This window comes from Salvia splendens, chromosome 5 (assembly GCF_004379255.2).
Source record: "Salvia splendens isolate huo1 chromosome 5, SspV2, whole genome shotgun sequence".
Lineage (NCBI taxonomy): Eukaryota > Viridiplantae > Streptophyta > Magnoliopsida > Lamiales > Lamiaceae > Salvia > Salvia splendens.
This window is the reverse complement of record NC_056036.1, coordinates 12087924-12102230: the sequence shown is the minus strand read 5'-3', so window position 1 is coordinate 12102230 and position 14307 is coordinate 12087924. Positions and strand designations below refer to the sequence as shown.

The 14307-nt window shown below is 39.3% G+C and overlaps 2 protein-coding genes across 2 annotated transcripts; both read left to right on the top strand.

Moving 5' to 3' along the window:
* Positions 1–986: 986 nt before the first annotated feature.
* On the top strand, positions 987–3448 carry LOC121805115 (malate synthase, glyoxysomal-like). Its single transcript, XM_042204903.1, has 3 exons — positions 987–1466; positions 1751–2407; positions 2716–3448. Exons 1-3 carry the CDS (start codon positions 1128–1130, stop codon positions 3346–3348), a joined length of 1629 nt encoding a protein of 542 aa, XP_042060837.1. The 5' UTR covers positions 987–1127; the 3' UTR covers positions 3349–3448.
* Positions 3449–4459: 1011 nt separating this feature from the next.
* On the top strand, positions 4460–12989 carry LOC121804766 (calcineurin B-like protein 3). The gene is made up of 9 exons (XM_042204420.1): positions 4460–4689; positions 7781–7935; positions 9087–9169; positions 9317–9376; positions 9458–9566; positions 9980–10032; positions 10572–10652; positions 12294–12406; positions 12594–12989. The coding sequence occupies exons 2-9, from the start codon at positions 7812–7814 to the stop codon at positions 12649–12651; spliced, it is 681 nt and encodes a 226-aa protein (XP_042060354.1). The 5' UTR covers positions 4460–4689; positions 7781–7811; the 3' UTR covers positions 12652–12989.
* Positions 12990–14307: the final 1318 nt, after the last annotated feature.

Genomic DNA, 14307 nt, shown 5'->3' with positions numbered 1-14307 from the left:
ATTGTTGCTATTTGAAATATTCCTCATGTCATAAGAGGTTATACAATGAAATGTTAAGGTGTATGATATTGTACAGTTTTTATGGGTGTTATTTAACTTTAACGAAGTGGTAAAATCCCATTTCAACTAAGATTTAATTTATAGAAAATTACTGTAATATATTTATGGTTGAATATTTATGCGCAATTTTTTAAATTTGTGAGCAAAATTAAAATGCACCAATAGTTTGTGTACTTAAGCATAAGTGATTCTTTTTCTAAATCAATTGCATAAGTAAAACATGGAACAATATTTAAGTTTATATATTTATTCATAGTTCTCAAAATTTGTATGTAATACCAAAATTACTGCGTCCAAATTTTTTATACATAGGGCCCATATAAATTTAAGTTAATATCACATTGAAAATGCTAAAGTTGAAATCATAAACTAGCATTAAAATGCACGATTACCAAAGCCACTATTTGTGACTAATTTATAGTAGTAGTATTACTTTTTGCAACAACAGAATTAAAATATTTTTCCAACTTCGTTCAGTTTAGAAACAATAATTTAAAAGTTTTATCTTTTAGGGTAGAATCCACCCCTTCCGAATAAAACAGAGGAACACTTCAATCTGTCAGGTTAGTACTAAATAAATCACCTAAAGCACTAAAATTGATGCTAGCATGCAATAAGATAATGTGCAACATATGAAGCCACTTTTAAGTTTCAATTTAATTTTTTGTTTCTTCTCATAGTGAGTGCATTGTCTTCGTCACCCACTTTAGCATGAAATGGTAGTACCTTATAAAAGTCCAAATCTTTGCTCTAATTAGCATATAATAATACATCGAGCTGACACACCTCTACACGACTACACCAAATGTGCAATAACTTATCTATTTTGTAGGACAACCTTTTGAAAAGAGAATTGCAATACGGAAGTTAATATATTATTATTTTATCGAATCTCTATAAGTATATGTTTACATTAATATGGGCATTATAATCTAAAAATATAGAGAATCCCAACCATCTGTTTTTATTCATGTACATTCCTCCCTAACTCACTAGAAGTTATTGTATATATATAGTTGATCATTCCTGAAAATTTTTGAAGAAAGGGGAGTAAAAGTGTAAAGGCGATGGGGTATGATGTGCCGGAGGGAGTTGAAATAAGGGGAAGATATGATGAAGAATTTGGTGGAATTTTGAGTAAAGATGCTCTGCAGTTTGTGGCGGATTTGCAGAGAGAGTTTAAGAAAGATATTGAGTATGCTATGGATTGCAGGAAGGAGGCTCAGGAAAGGTACAATAATAGGGAGTTGCCGGGATTCGACCCGGCAACAAAGCTCATCCGAGACGGCGACTGGGTGTGCGCCGCAGTGCCGCTGCCGCTGGCTGATCGGAGGGTGGAGATCACTGGCCCTGTGGATAGGAAGATGGTCATCAATGCACTCAATTCCGGAGCCAAGGTTTTCATGGTAATTAACTGCTTAAATTTAGATATCACTTTGTTGACGAACTAAAATACAAGCTCGCTCGGTTGCCATGATTATTTGTGATTAAAGACCATTATTAATCTTGTTTCTGTTCGATTGTGTTCTTCCTATGACAATCTATAATGTCAAGATTAGATTGATTTCATGATTAATCATTTCACCTCCATCCATATAACTAATTTAATTCTAAAGAAATTCTATTATGTCTTATCTTCTATTGTATCGCACTATTATCTTATCTAACGAATCAAACGTCTCCTATACAGGCAGATTTTGAGGATGCACTTTCACCAACTTGGGAGAACCTGATGAGAGGGCAGGTTAACTTAAGAGATGCTATCAATGGAACTATAATGTTCCATGACAAAGGCAGGGACAGAGTTTACAAGCTGAACCAACACATTGCGACACTCTTTGTCCGGCCCAGAGGCTGGCATCTGCCGGAGGCTCACATCCTCATCGACGGCCACCCCGCCACCGCTTGCCTCGTCGACTTCGGCCTTTATTTCTACCACAATCACTCCCTATTTCGCCAAACCCAAGGAAAAGGATTTGGACCCTTTTTCTATCTCCCTAAAATGGAACACTCCAGGGAAGCCAACATATGGAACAGTGTGTTTGAAAAGGCGGAGAAAGTGGCCGGAATTGACAAAGGTAGCATCAGGGCCACCGTGCTCATTGAAACACTCCCGGCCGTCTTTCAAATGGATGAAATTCTCCACGAGTTGAAAGATCACTCGGCCGGATTGAACTGCGGCCGATGGGACTACATTTTCAGCTACATCAAGACATTCCAAGCTCATCCCGACCGCCTTCTTCCCGACAGAGTCCAAGTCTCCATGACTCAGCATTTCATGAAAAGCTACTCCGACTTGCTCATCAGGACTTGCCATAGACGCGCCGTCCACGCTATGGGAGGAATGGTAACCAAACTTCTTCTTAACATACATATGAGGTGGTGTTATATGCAAAACTAGTTTTAAATGCAGAACAAAGAATTATAACACAAAGATCATTGTTAGGTAGCACGGTATTCATTATTAGCCTGCTGTTAGTTCATTTTAGAAAATTCCGTGTTATGGCGAGTGTCATACATATTGCACGTAAAATGTTAATGTTATTTAACAATGACCTTCCGTGTTTTGGTTCTAAGTTTTGCATTTAAATTTAGTTCTGAATTGATCAAACTCCTGTATTATTATATATGTATGATCCTTAATTATTGGAGCAGGCGGCTCAGATTCCAATCAAAGATGATCCGGAGGCGAATGAGGCGGCTATGGAGCTGGTGAGGAAGGACAAGCTGAGAGAAGTGGAGGCAGGGCACGATGGGACTTGGGCAGCCCACCCCGGCCTAATCCCAACCATCATGGAGGTTTTCAACAGCAGGATGGGCGACACGGCCAACCAGATACAAGACGAGGCAGTTGCAGCAGGCGCCTGCACAGAGGCCGACCTGCTCCAGCTGCCTAGAGGCGTACGCACCATGGAGGGCCTACGCCTCAACATAAGGGTCGGAATCCAATACTTGGCAGCGTGGCTCAAGGGAGTAGGATCAGTGCCGCTCTATGGCCTAATGGAGGATGCCGCCACGGCTGAGATAAGCCGAGCGCAGATTTGGCAGTGGCTCAAATACGGGGCGTATTTGGACGGGGACGAGCTGGGCGTCAAGGTCACGCCATCCCTATTCGACAGAGTGGTAGCAGAGGAAATGGCGAGGATTGCGAGTGAGGTCGGGAAGGACAGATTTGATAGTGGGAGGTATGATGAGGCTTGCAACCTATTCTCAAGGCAATGCTTGGCACCAAAGTTGGATGATTTTCTCACCCTTGATGCCTATAACAAAATTGTTGTGGTTGTTTAGTCTTGCATTGTCTGAAGATTGGATTTGTGCTGCTTCTTGTTATGATCGTCTCCAAGTCTACAACTTGCCAATGTGAATTAATGTTTATTCTGTGTGAGAATACTGTGTGTTTTATGCATATCTTTTCGAAATTACAATCTTCGAGTTTGCACTTCTTCCCCTTTATATGATTCCATTGCAGTGACGAAATTAATCATGAAATGGTTTTGTACTATAGGATAAACATCGAAATTATAATGATGTGTATTATACTATGTTCGATCATTTTAATATGATCGACTTTCCAGCAATTTTATCAATTTATACACTTGATAGTCATGTCAGTCATGCCACAAGCGTCAAATATGATCAGCGATTTGGATTTTAATCAACTAGCTCCTTTCGACTTCCATGGACCACCACCTTTTCCATTGTCCATTTCTGGACATTCTTAGTTTATCTAACTCTTTGGACCCAAGATTTGAGTAATTTGTGGTGTAGTTGCATGAATTGGTTATGTAGGATGATGATAGTTTTAGTTTGGGGTGATCATGATAGTATAATATTTCAATCATCATAGACGTGATGGAAGATGTGTTTGTGTGGAAACATGCTTGTTGTTTCACCTTCACTAAACTCATGGACTGCCACCATTATTTATGGTGCTATAAAAGGGACAATTTGCTTCGTAATAGGATATGTAAGAGCGAAATTTGGTATATCACAAACTTATAATATGGTTGCTAAATTGAATTCAGCGTGGCATGTCGATTTACATACACGGACACCTGTCAATTTGCTTTGTTAAACGATGTTGATTTGTTCGATTTCCTTTAATATTTACCGTGCTTCGACTGCCTTCTGCTGCTCTTTATTTCAAAATTTTACTAAAAGTTAGCATAATTTTTTTTAAAAAGTTATTAATGCTTAATTAGTTCAAATGCGAAATGTATTTCATTTTTTGCTATTTTTCAAATGCATGTGAAAAATGTGTATTCATACGTTGTTGGATTCAAATATACGTATTCGACGAATTGCCAACACCTAAATATTCTGGATTATGGTTGTAATTTCTAATTAATTATTCAGATTTAAAACAGACAAACCCGTTAAAGGTTAACCCGAATCCGAAAGAGTTGGCCACATTGACGAGTTCCCACTCTTCTTATTTCCTCCCTTTACTTTCCACTTTTGTTTGTACAGATCATCTGCTCATAATTTTGAATCTTTTTGTTCTGATTGCCGAAACGTCGACTCCCCTCGAATTCGAATTTCAGAATATTTATGCATTTTACAGGAAATCTGAATCCCCTACACACAATGTTTCATATTTTTTTCCTTTTCCCCCTTTCTGTTTAAAAGGTATTCCTCTCTCTCTACTGTTACGAATTTCTATGCCTGCATGTCTCTTCTGTAATACAATTGGTATGGCTTACGGCTTAATTCGTTGAATTCTGCAATTAATCTACCCATGTATTTTTTGTTTGTTTTTCCATTAGAGATCGATATGTGCATGCTAATGTGTTGATGGCAACCCATCTGCGACTCATTGTGTCTTTTGAAATTCTAAGGTTAATTAATATCGTTTTTTGGGCTTGTGATGAATTCCGATTGAAAACCCTTTAGACGTGGTTGATTCATCAATTGGACTCTATAGCTTGATTGAATCGTAAGGGAATTTATCACCTTTGATTTGATTTTTGTGAGATATATTGGGATTTTGGTGCTTTTCCTTTCCCTATGAGAGAGTGTAGACGGCCATTCAACCCTGGTACTAGTTTGTATATCTATTTTCTTGGAAATTAATGTTATAGGTATCATAGATGTAAGAGCATCCACAGTGGGGCGCCCTAAAGCCCGCCCTATGCACCGCCACTTCAGCATTTTATCCTCCTGCCCTTCCACCTCCACTAATTTAAATGTTTTCAAAATGCAAACTAATTAAAAAACACAATGAAACGACAAATAATACATTGATTAAAAAAAGTTACAATGGTTATAAATAAAAAATTTGACGATTCTACAAAAGCCCCAACTTCCGAGGCAACTCATCGATCAACCCTTGGAGGTATTCGGCTCTGGTCGGATCCGTACATTTCATAAGGGCGTTGTGCGTATCCAACAACGTCCGCGCCATCGAGGCTGTTGCCAAATCCGAGTAGGCAATTGTCGCCGGGGTCGGGGTCGGGATCGGCGATGGGGGGCGGCGGCCGAGGAGGATGTCGCCTTTGCCTTCCCCTTGTTCTTCGCAGCCTTGACGCCTATGGGACGCCGCCGGGAGGACATCGGTGTGCCGGAACTCTCTTCCTCCGTGCACATCCGGTTGCGGTCCACCGGACGAGTTCCGCTCTCACTGGTCGTGTAACCACCAGTGTCGATGGTCTTCGTCCTCTTTGTCGCACCGGTGTGCAGAATCCCACCTTGAAACTTCTGTTTGTCCCTCAAGAGCGCCCAGATGCTGAAATGCTTGAAGTCGCAGTACATGAACTGGTACGACAACAGTGCTCTATCGCGCACGTCACTCAAGCTCTCGCCACTTCCTTGATCCCTCGAGCACTTCTCGTACTCCGCCGCGAACAGGTTGACTTGCTTCTTCACTTGATCCCAGTGCTTGCGGAACTGCTCCCTTTGGCGCTTGTACGCGCTCGGCGATGCGCTCCCAGTACGCGAGCTGCTTTTGGTTGTTCGCGAATATTGGGTCCTCCGATATATCCACCCAACACCTCGTCAAGATGAGAGTTTCATCAGGCTGGTAGTTTGTACGGCCGGGGGCGTACTCTTCATTCGTTGCCGGAGGTGGCAACTTGTACGCGCGGTGCTTGGTCCGCTTCTTTCTGGCGGGGGCGGCGGCGGCTGAGGCGGTGGCAGCGGCGGCGCGACGGGAAGGGGCGGCAGGGCGAGTTGGAGACGGCTCCATGTCAGAGAGACCGTACGAATCCGTACTGAAGTCGGGGTTGTAGTGCGTGTTGGCGTCGAACGACCGATATTCGCCAGGTTGTGTACCCGGCCACCGTGCGCCATCTCCAAATATCGGGCTACCAGGACTTGAGTATCCACCGGAATCCATTTTATAGCGTAATTTGAGAGTTGAAAAGTGAATCGAAAAGTTACAAATGAAATCTGAGGATGAGGTATTTATATAAACAAAATTTTCGAATTTAAAGAAAAAACTAAAACGCGTTGCATCGTCCGCGTCGCCCACAGTGGGCAGACGATGACGCGGACGATGCCCTATCGTCCGCGCTTCATCCGCGGACTAAGCTTAGGGTGCGGACGACGCATCGTCCGTCGTCCGCGCACCCACAGTAACGCGCTATCGTCCGCCCCATTGTGAATGCTCTAACACAGCTCCAGATTCGGAAAGAGATTAGTAATTCATATTGTTCACAAATTTGTAGAGGATTAAGTGGACTGGATGGACTAGTCCATGGTCACGGTCACTCCATGCACTAAACTATTTGAATGATTACAATAGTGGCTTCCTTCAAACGAAGTTAAAATCCATTTACTCTTTAGGCTTTAAATGTTGTAGCTCGAACGCTGCACATAGGGACGGATCTAGGAATTTATATGAAGAGGGGCAAAAATATACATAGACAATATTTAAGAGATTTAAGAGGGGCAATTAGTGAGAAATTAAAACAAATATATTTTATAATTTATAATTTATGTATATGTGATGAAATTTGAGGTGGGGCATTTGCCCATGCTAACTATTAGCTGGATCCATCCCTGGCTGCACATGTAATAGACAAGTTACTTTAGGATGTAGGAGTACTATATTTTATGTTGTCCCACTAACATGGACCACAGCCAACTAGTCCTGCCACTAACTAAATTTACTTTCTTTACTTCCGTGTGTTATAGCTTATAGGTTATGTTTTGTTTGGCTCTTTTTTGAACACATTAACAATATTTTTAAGGATTGCAGTAATATTTTTTGATAATTCACCTATGTACGACCTAATATTTCTTCTTGTATCATTATATGTTAAACCGAAGGTAGTCTCTCAGAGAACTGATAGCAAGCTATTAAAGGCACTCCTGGAGACTTACTAATACATTAAAGAACCTACAAGAAAGGTCTTAGGATAGAGAGAGATACAGACTAAGTGCTATATGAGTCTCCAGCAACCTAAATTGTTTTGAAAGATGAATACAGCCATTCTCAAAGTACTGACTTTAATTAAAGACCTAAACTTTTATAATCATAATAAAAAAAGTTGCCATTAATCTGCCTTCATGCCACTTCAGACAAAGAGTCATTTATAGATGACCAATCTACCCTTGATTAGTTTCCAGTTTCCACATGCTTTTGCTTACAGATTTTGGACTGGATTCTGTATTAATAAATAAATCAATCGAACCTGGATAGGCTTTAAATTCATTAACATGTACTAGAACTCACTATTTTGATAACTTTAGATTAATTAATTATTTGACATTGTTATAGGTATGGAGTGTTTAGGTTTCTGTAAGAGATCATGGTGCAGTGCCTAGATGGAGTGAAGCATCTGCTTTCTGCTATTGTAAATTGCTGCGAATCGGATATCAATAAACAACCCAGCGGCCTGGGAGATCCTGAAGCTCTAGCAAGCGCGACAGTTTGTATGACATCTTACTTATTTTTCTCTTTCCTACTTTATTCTTTGTTCACTTCTTACTTTATTCTCTCTGCTATTTTATTATCTTCTTACTTAATGCACTAAACTTCTCTTTCTTAATCTTCACGCCTAAAAGAAATGCCTCTATTAACAAGGAATGGAGGGAGTATAACTTGTGGTGGCTTATTTTAATGTCGATTTTAATAAATTTCCCACGTGTCTGATTATCTATCATCTGTTGATGGAGGTGAGGAAAAAATATAAACAAGGAAGAAATTGGATCAATTATGTAAATCTTGGATATTAAACTTGCTTGTATTTATTTATATTTTTTAAGTGTGTGAGCTCATACGAAGTTCACTAATTGTTCTATCAGAACTGAGTTAGGCATATTTAACTTGGTAATTTATTGAAAATTTTATTTTAAATTGGCTGTTAGTGTTCATACGAGCTGGTGTTTAGTTAAATACTTCATATCAATGTCACTGAAGTTGGTATACTATTCAATAGTACGCCGGAGAAAATCATGTGAGTTGTTGGATGCAATGCAATCCCTCACATAAGAAGTGAGCCTCTGTTGTATCCTTTTAAATGTATGGAATTTCTTTGGTCATAATTGTACCAGAGTAATGTCAGACTCCTATCTCATGAAGTAATACTACACGGTCCACACTATGTACAATTACATCTGCGCCGCTTCCTCCGTAAAAGCCTATGCTAGAGTATTTGAGGAAGTAAACAAGATCGAATCTATGGTCGCTCGATTTTCCTTTAGGTTACCAACCATTGCTTTAAAACTACAAAATACACGTTACAACCTTTATGAGGCAACTTAGTATCCTGACTAGATCTGACATATTATAGTACATGTATTGCTGATCATATAGGGAAAACGAGTCCCTAAATGTCAATATTGAGATTTCAGTGCCCTTGAACAAATGAATTTCTTCATTATAGTAGACTATACTTTCAATTTTTCCTAAAGAAGCAATTAGAGTTTGTATCTTTATGTCTTATTTTAAGTAATCAACTGTGTATCTTGTTAGTTCCATGTCGAGTGAAGAGGTAATCTAGTGTACTTCTCTTTGAATTGCATTTTCAATCTAGGAATCTTGCTAATAGGAGTCTGCTATTTTTTCTCTACCTCTGGTGCAGTTAGTGTTAGTGAAATAGAAGCACTGTATGAATTATTTAAAAAGATCAGCAGTGCTGTGGTAGATGATGGGCTTATTAATAAGGTAACAGGTTATATAACCTTTTTTCTTATCTGAGGTTACTTATACCTGTAGTTGTATTAGGAATCCTTGGCCTTGTTACAATCCTGTTATTGATACGTCCTAGTTCTTAACGTGGTATTTCTGCATGCAAAATGTATATACATGCAGGAGGAGTTCCAGCTTGCTCTTTTTAAGACCAACCAAAAGGAGAGCATGTTTGCTGACAGGGTTAGTTTCGTGTCCCCAATGTTGCAAATAAAATGTCCATCGTCTTTTTAACGAATCTCATGATGAAGTTTGCTTCTGAAGGTGTTTGACCTATTTGATGCAAAACACAATGGGATATTAGACTTTGAAGAGTTTGCACTGGCTTTATCAGTTTTTCATCCAAATGCTTCTATTGATGACAAGATTGAGTGTAAGTCATTATTACAGTTGATTCTACTCTGATTTAGGTGACCACTCCCTCCATCCCACAATAAGAGTCCTATTTTATCCTTTTTCCGTCCGTCCCATAAATGGTAAGTAGGCCCCACATTCCACTAACTTATCAAACTCACATTTTATTATAAAACTAATATATAAATGGTACCCACATTCCACTAACTTATTCAACCCACTTTGCTTTAAATTTCTTAAAACCCGTGCTCAAACCAAATAGGACTCTTATACTCTTATTATGGCAGATATTTTTCTGTAGTCCAAAAGATGGTTAATTTCTTCAACATACTACAACAACCTGTCATATTTGGCTGTTGTGTCGTACAGTAGTCGCCAATCGGTGTTGGATTATCTGAATCTGTCTTACTTCACAATTTTTTGTTGTTTCAGTTTCTTTTCAGTTATATGATCTCAAGAAGCAAGGGTTCATTGAAAGACAGGAGGTCAGTTTATTAGTTTTAATAATTAAATTCTTCTGTAGTAAAATGTTAGATACCTTGAATACCATCCACTACAAGTTTTTTTGTCTCCCACAGTGGGATGATGCATGAATTACTTTGTATCATATGCTCTTATTATTTTCTTGCTAATATAGATTCCTAAGTATATCATAGATTTGTGGCCTTCATATCTGTTTTACCTCATACTGGATACTGTAATCAAATACTCCCTCCGTCCCACAAGAATATGCACTCTTTCCTTTTTAATCCGTCCCACAAGAATATGCACTTTCTAATTTTAGAAACTTTTTTCTCTCTATTGAGGTGGGACCCATTCTCCACTAACAATACTTTAATTACTTTTTCTCTCTCCTCTCTCTTACTTTACCAATTTTGCATTAAAACCCGTGCCATCCCCAAAGTGCATATTCTTTGGGGACGGAAGGAGTATTTATTTTTGAAGTGTGAACCTACCATCTATTAGTGAGTATTACTTCAAAGGAAGGCAGTAGGGGTTACGATCTTTAATTTGGTTGTTGTAGGTCAAACAAATGGTGGTGGTGACACTGGCTGAATCTGGCATGAACCTTTCTGATGAAATTATTGAGAGTATTATTGATAAGGTGAGTCCCAGCAAGCTCAGTTTCATTCAGATTTAGACCTGTTTCATGCATTCTATACTCCTTTCTTTTATTCCTATTTATGAAATGGAAGATCGATAGGAAATTTGTCTATCCAATGCTATTTATCTTATAAAAAATCATTTTACCCTTAAATGGTAGACTGGGATCCTTGTAACTATGTTCCTCTCTCCAGATTATTCCTTTAAAATTTTACTGTTCAGAGATAGATTAGGGAGACAATAATGAACACTCCTGTTGATTTTAGGCAGTCTGCAGTCATCGCTATCTTCTAATTCTTAAGCAGATTTAGCATTAATTGGAACTTCAAGAGTTAGGATAGTTTATATACCATGTAGTATGCTAGTCCAGTTGCAATGTATTAATTACCACGTTGTCTGTATATCAAAATATGCATGACTGGTTACTTGTTCAACCTACAACTTGGATTTATATGTACTCGTGGAATGACAAGTCGGAGCGATAACTGGACTTAACTTGAGATGATTTTGGAGCAAAGTTGTCACTGCTAAACTTTAAAGCTAGAGATGTTATCTAACAGTGCAAAGCCAGTTATCTGAAAGCCTGAATTTGGCTGGTTTATTTTCGACTTAGGCTTGAGTTAGCGCACAAACTTATTAATGAGTTTGCTCATGAGTTAACACTTAAAACAGATTTAAATATTATTAACCTTGAGCTTGAATCATTTTTGTCTATTGAGTCTCATGAGCTTTATCCAATTGAGCTTCACATAGCTCGCAAATAGGTTTAGTCATTTACAATCCTAGTTAGAACATCAATATCTTATGTCATGCGCATGTGTGTGGTCCTGGGCTACACTGCATACACTAGGCCTATAACATGTATGTAAGTCTTTAGTACCACTAGTGCTGTTAAAGTCTTAAAGCTCAACCTTGCTCTGTAACTAGGGACGTCATAATCATCTGAAGTTATAGACTCACATAAAGAGTTCTTGAAATGGGAGATTCTGATGATAATGAAACGAATCCTTCTTTATTCTTCGAAAGGTTTGTTTAGTTACTGGAACTTCATGATTGAATCTATCCCATTAGCAATATTCCAAGGGAGACCATTTGCCTATCATCCTGCTATCAAGAATGGATGACTACCTGGTGCTCTTGCAAATTCTAGAGAATTCCTTGATGCTTCAGCAGTTGCTAAAGCCATCAGTGGGATCTCGGTTGGTATGAAGATAAAACTTAGTGGTGTAACTGCGTCATGAGTCAGTGACTGAAAACGTGGCGACATGGTATAAGATTCACGACTGAGGCTGGTAATCTGTATATTATGCCACTAAAAGGGATGCTTTCCAGGCAATACTGTTTATCAATCTCATTATCTCACAGACAAACTCCATCGAGTCGGGGGCATAGCCAGAAATTCATTTTAGAAGGGGCACAAACATATAGGAAAATTTAAGTATTTGAGAAGGGGTTTTTTGGTGTATTTATCGGAAAATTCATTTCTCCTTGCTATGGTTTGTTTATTGTTTGCATGTATATCCTATTCTCGCCTAAGTTTAGGACATCAATGTACAATACTTCCTCCTTCTTTCCTGTTGCCAAAATATATGACTATATTCTCCAGCAATATTGTAATCACTAGAACACCACATGGTTTCAGACATTTGAAGAAGCAGATACTAAACATGACGGGAAGATTGACAAAGAAGAATGGTGGAGCCTGGTGAATCGGCACCCTTCTCTTTTGAAGAATATGACCCTTCAATACCTCAAGTAAGTTCTAGCATACTTTGATAAATGGATGATGACTATTGATTTTATCATCTGAATTATTGCTCACTATCTTGTGTAATTTTCTGCTTCATAAATTTCCTTTTGTCCATAGACTAATCTATGAATTTGAGGCTTAGGCGAACATTATGTTTGAGACGCTGAATCTTTTTCTACTTACAATGAGCAGAGACATCACCACCACCTTCCCGAGCTTTGTATTTCATTCACAAGTCAATGATACATAAGTATGGGGGCGCCATTCTTTCGATGGCCTCTATCAAATTTAGCAAGAGCACGTCGATTGTATGTAAAGCTCAACTGGGATTAAATATGCATCTCACCCTCTACATGAAAAAAAGGAAAGGCAAAAAAGCTCACACTCTTTATGAGGTTCCGTTTTCTTTTTGGTACTGCAACTGTTTGCTTTATATGTAGCTTTCTTTTCTTTTTCATTAGAAAAACTTATGGTTGGTAGCTGCAAGGGATATGTGATTTGGTTGTAGCCTGTAGGTAATGGAATGCTTGAGGATTGGTATTTTGTACTAGTTGGTTGTGATTTGTGAATGCAATTATTTGTTTATTATTTTTTGATCCTTTTTATCATCGACGACTGGCTTCAATTCCACTCACTTTCGACTATTCTTTGGTCCTCAAATTTATACTCCTTCCGTCCCACAAAGTTTATCCCAGTTTACCATTTCGGTCTTTATCTCACTTGAAATCTAGATATTAAATATACCCCTCCATTTCAAACAAATTACACCGCCTTTTTTCACCTACCATCCACCTCCTCTCTCCATTTATCTCACCCCACTGCTCACATTCGCCCACCAAAACCCTAACTTTTGAGATCGCCGATTGTGATGGCTGCTAATCCCGACTCCTCTCCTTGTTATTGCTCCTACGAGCTTTGAGAGCGGAAGCGAACTTCTTAGGTAGTGAATCGTAGTCGGAATCCTCAACTTTGGATGGCCACGAGTCGTGTATCTTGTATCAGAGGAAGATGTGGTGCTCAAAGTAGTGAACGGTGCCAACAAGGTTTGCCTGGTACATCTCGCTGCGCTCGAAGCCGTACTTGGCGGCGGCGGCGTCCGCGGCGACGGCAGTGGCGTAAGTCTTGGGTTCTCCGGTCATGGCGATGGAAATGGGTTTGATTGCTTAGTGTTGGAAGATTTTTGGAGAGGCGTTTGGTGGAAAGGTAGGGGAGACATAAGGGTATCCACTATAAGGCGGACACGGCCAATAGCCCCGCCTCAGTTTTTGTCCATAGCCCCAATTTTGTTGTCCACAATCCCAAAATTCTATTTCCGCCACTATAGTGGACACCTCCAATAGCCCCCAAATTCCAAATACAAAATTCTACATTTTCACAGCCGCGTCCTCGCCCCGAACGCGGCTATCCCGCGTCCGCCGCCCCAATAGCCCCCAAAAGTTGTCCGCCCACCGCCCCCAGACGCGGCTATAGCCGCGTCCTACCCATAGTGGACGCTCTAAGCATGTGATTGAGGTGAAAAAGAATCGTGTTGAACACATAAAGTAAAATCGCAGTGGTTAAAACTCATTAGTCACACACGCCATATTCTACTACTAGACACATCCATTTAATACAAAGTTAAACAATTTCTTAAAACTCTTGCTACGTCAAACTGGGACAAACTTTATAGGACGAAGGGAGTAACTTTTTTAAATGGAATTTGGCAAACAAGAACTGCAGTTGAAAGTTAGAAATTGTAAATGCAAGCATAAGTTAGAAATTGTAAAATGCAAGCATATATTCAACTTATGAGTTATGATTGCCCATATGTGCACTTGGGAATTCTAATTTATAAATACAATAATGAGTCACAACTCACTAATGCATCCTTTAAATGTGTTCTAAAGTGAATTGTGATTTAGCACAC

What these genes read in the sequence shown, in the direction of transcription:
- LOC121805115 (XM_042204903.1), top strand. Translation starts at nt 1,128, where the DNA reads ATGGGGTATGATGTGCCGGAGGGAGTTGAAATAAGGGGAAGATATGAT. An exon ending in CCGGAGCCAAGGTTTTCATG is followed by an intron (nt 1,467 to 1,750) that starts GTAATTAACTGC and finishes TCTCCTATACAG; the next exon opens with GCAGATTTTGAGGATGCACT. An exon ending in TCCACGCTATGGGAGGAATG is followed by an intron (nt 2,408 to 2,715) that starts GTAACCAAACTT and finishes TTATTGGAGCAG; the next exon opens with GCGGCTCAGATTCCAATCAA.
- LOC121804766 (XM_042204420.1), top strand. Translation starts at nt 7,812, where the DNA reads ATGGTGCAGTGCCTAGATGGAGTGAAGCATCTGCTTTCTGCTATTGTA. An exon ending in TCTAGCAAGCGCGACAGTTT is followed by an intron (nt 7,936 to 9,086) that starts GTATGACATCTT and finishes CCTCTGGTGCAG; the next exon opens with TTAGTGTTAGTGAAATAGAA. An exon ending in ATGACCCTTCAATACCTCAA is followed by an intron (nt 12,407 to 12,593) that starts GTAAGTTCTAGC and finishes TACAATGAGCAG; the next exon opens with AGACATCACCACCACCTTCC.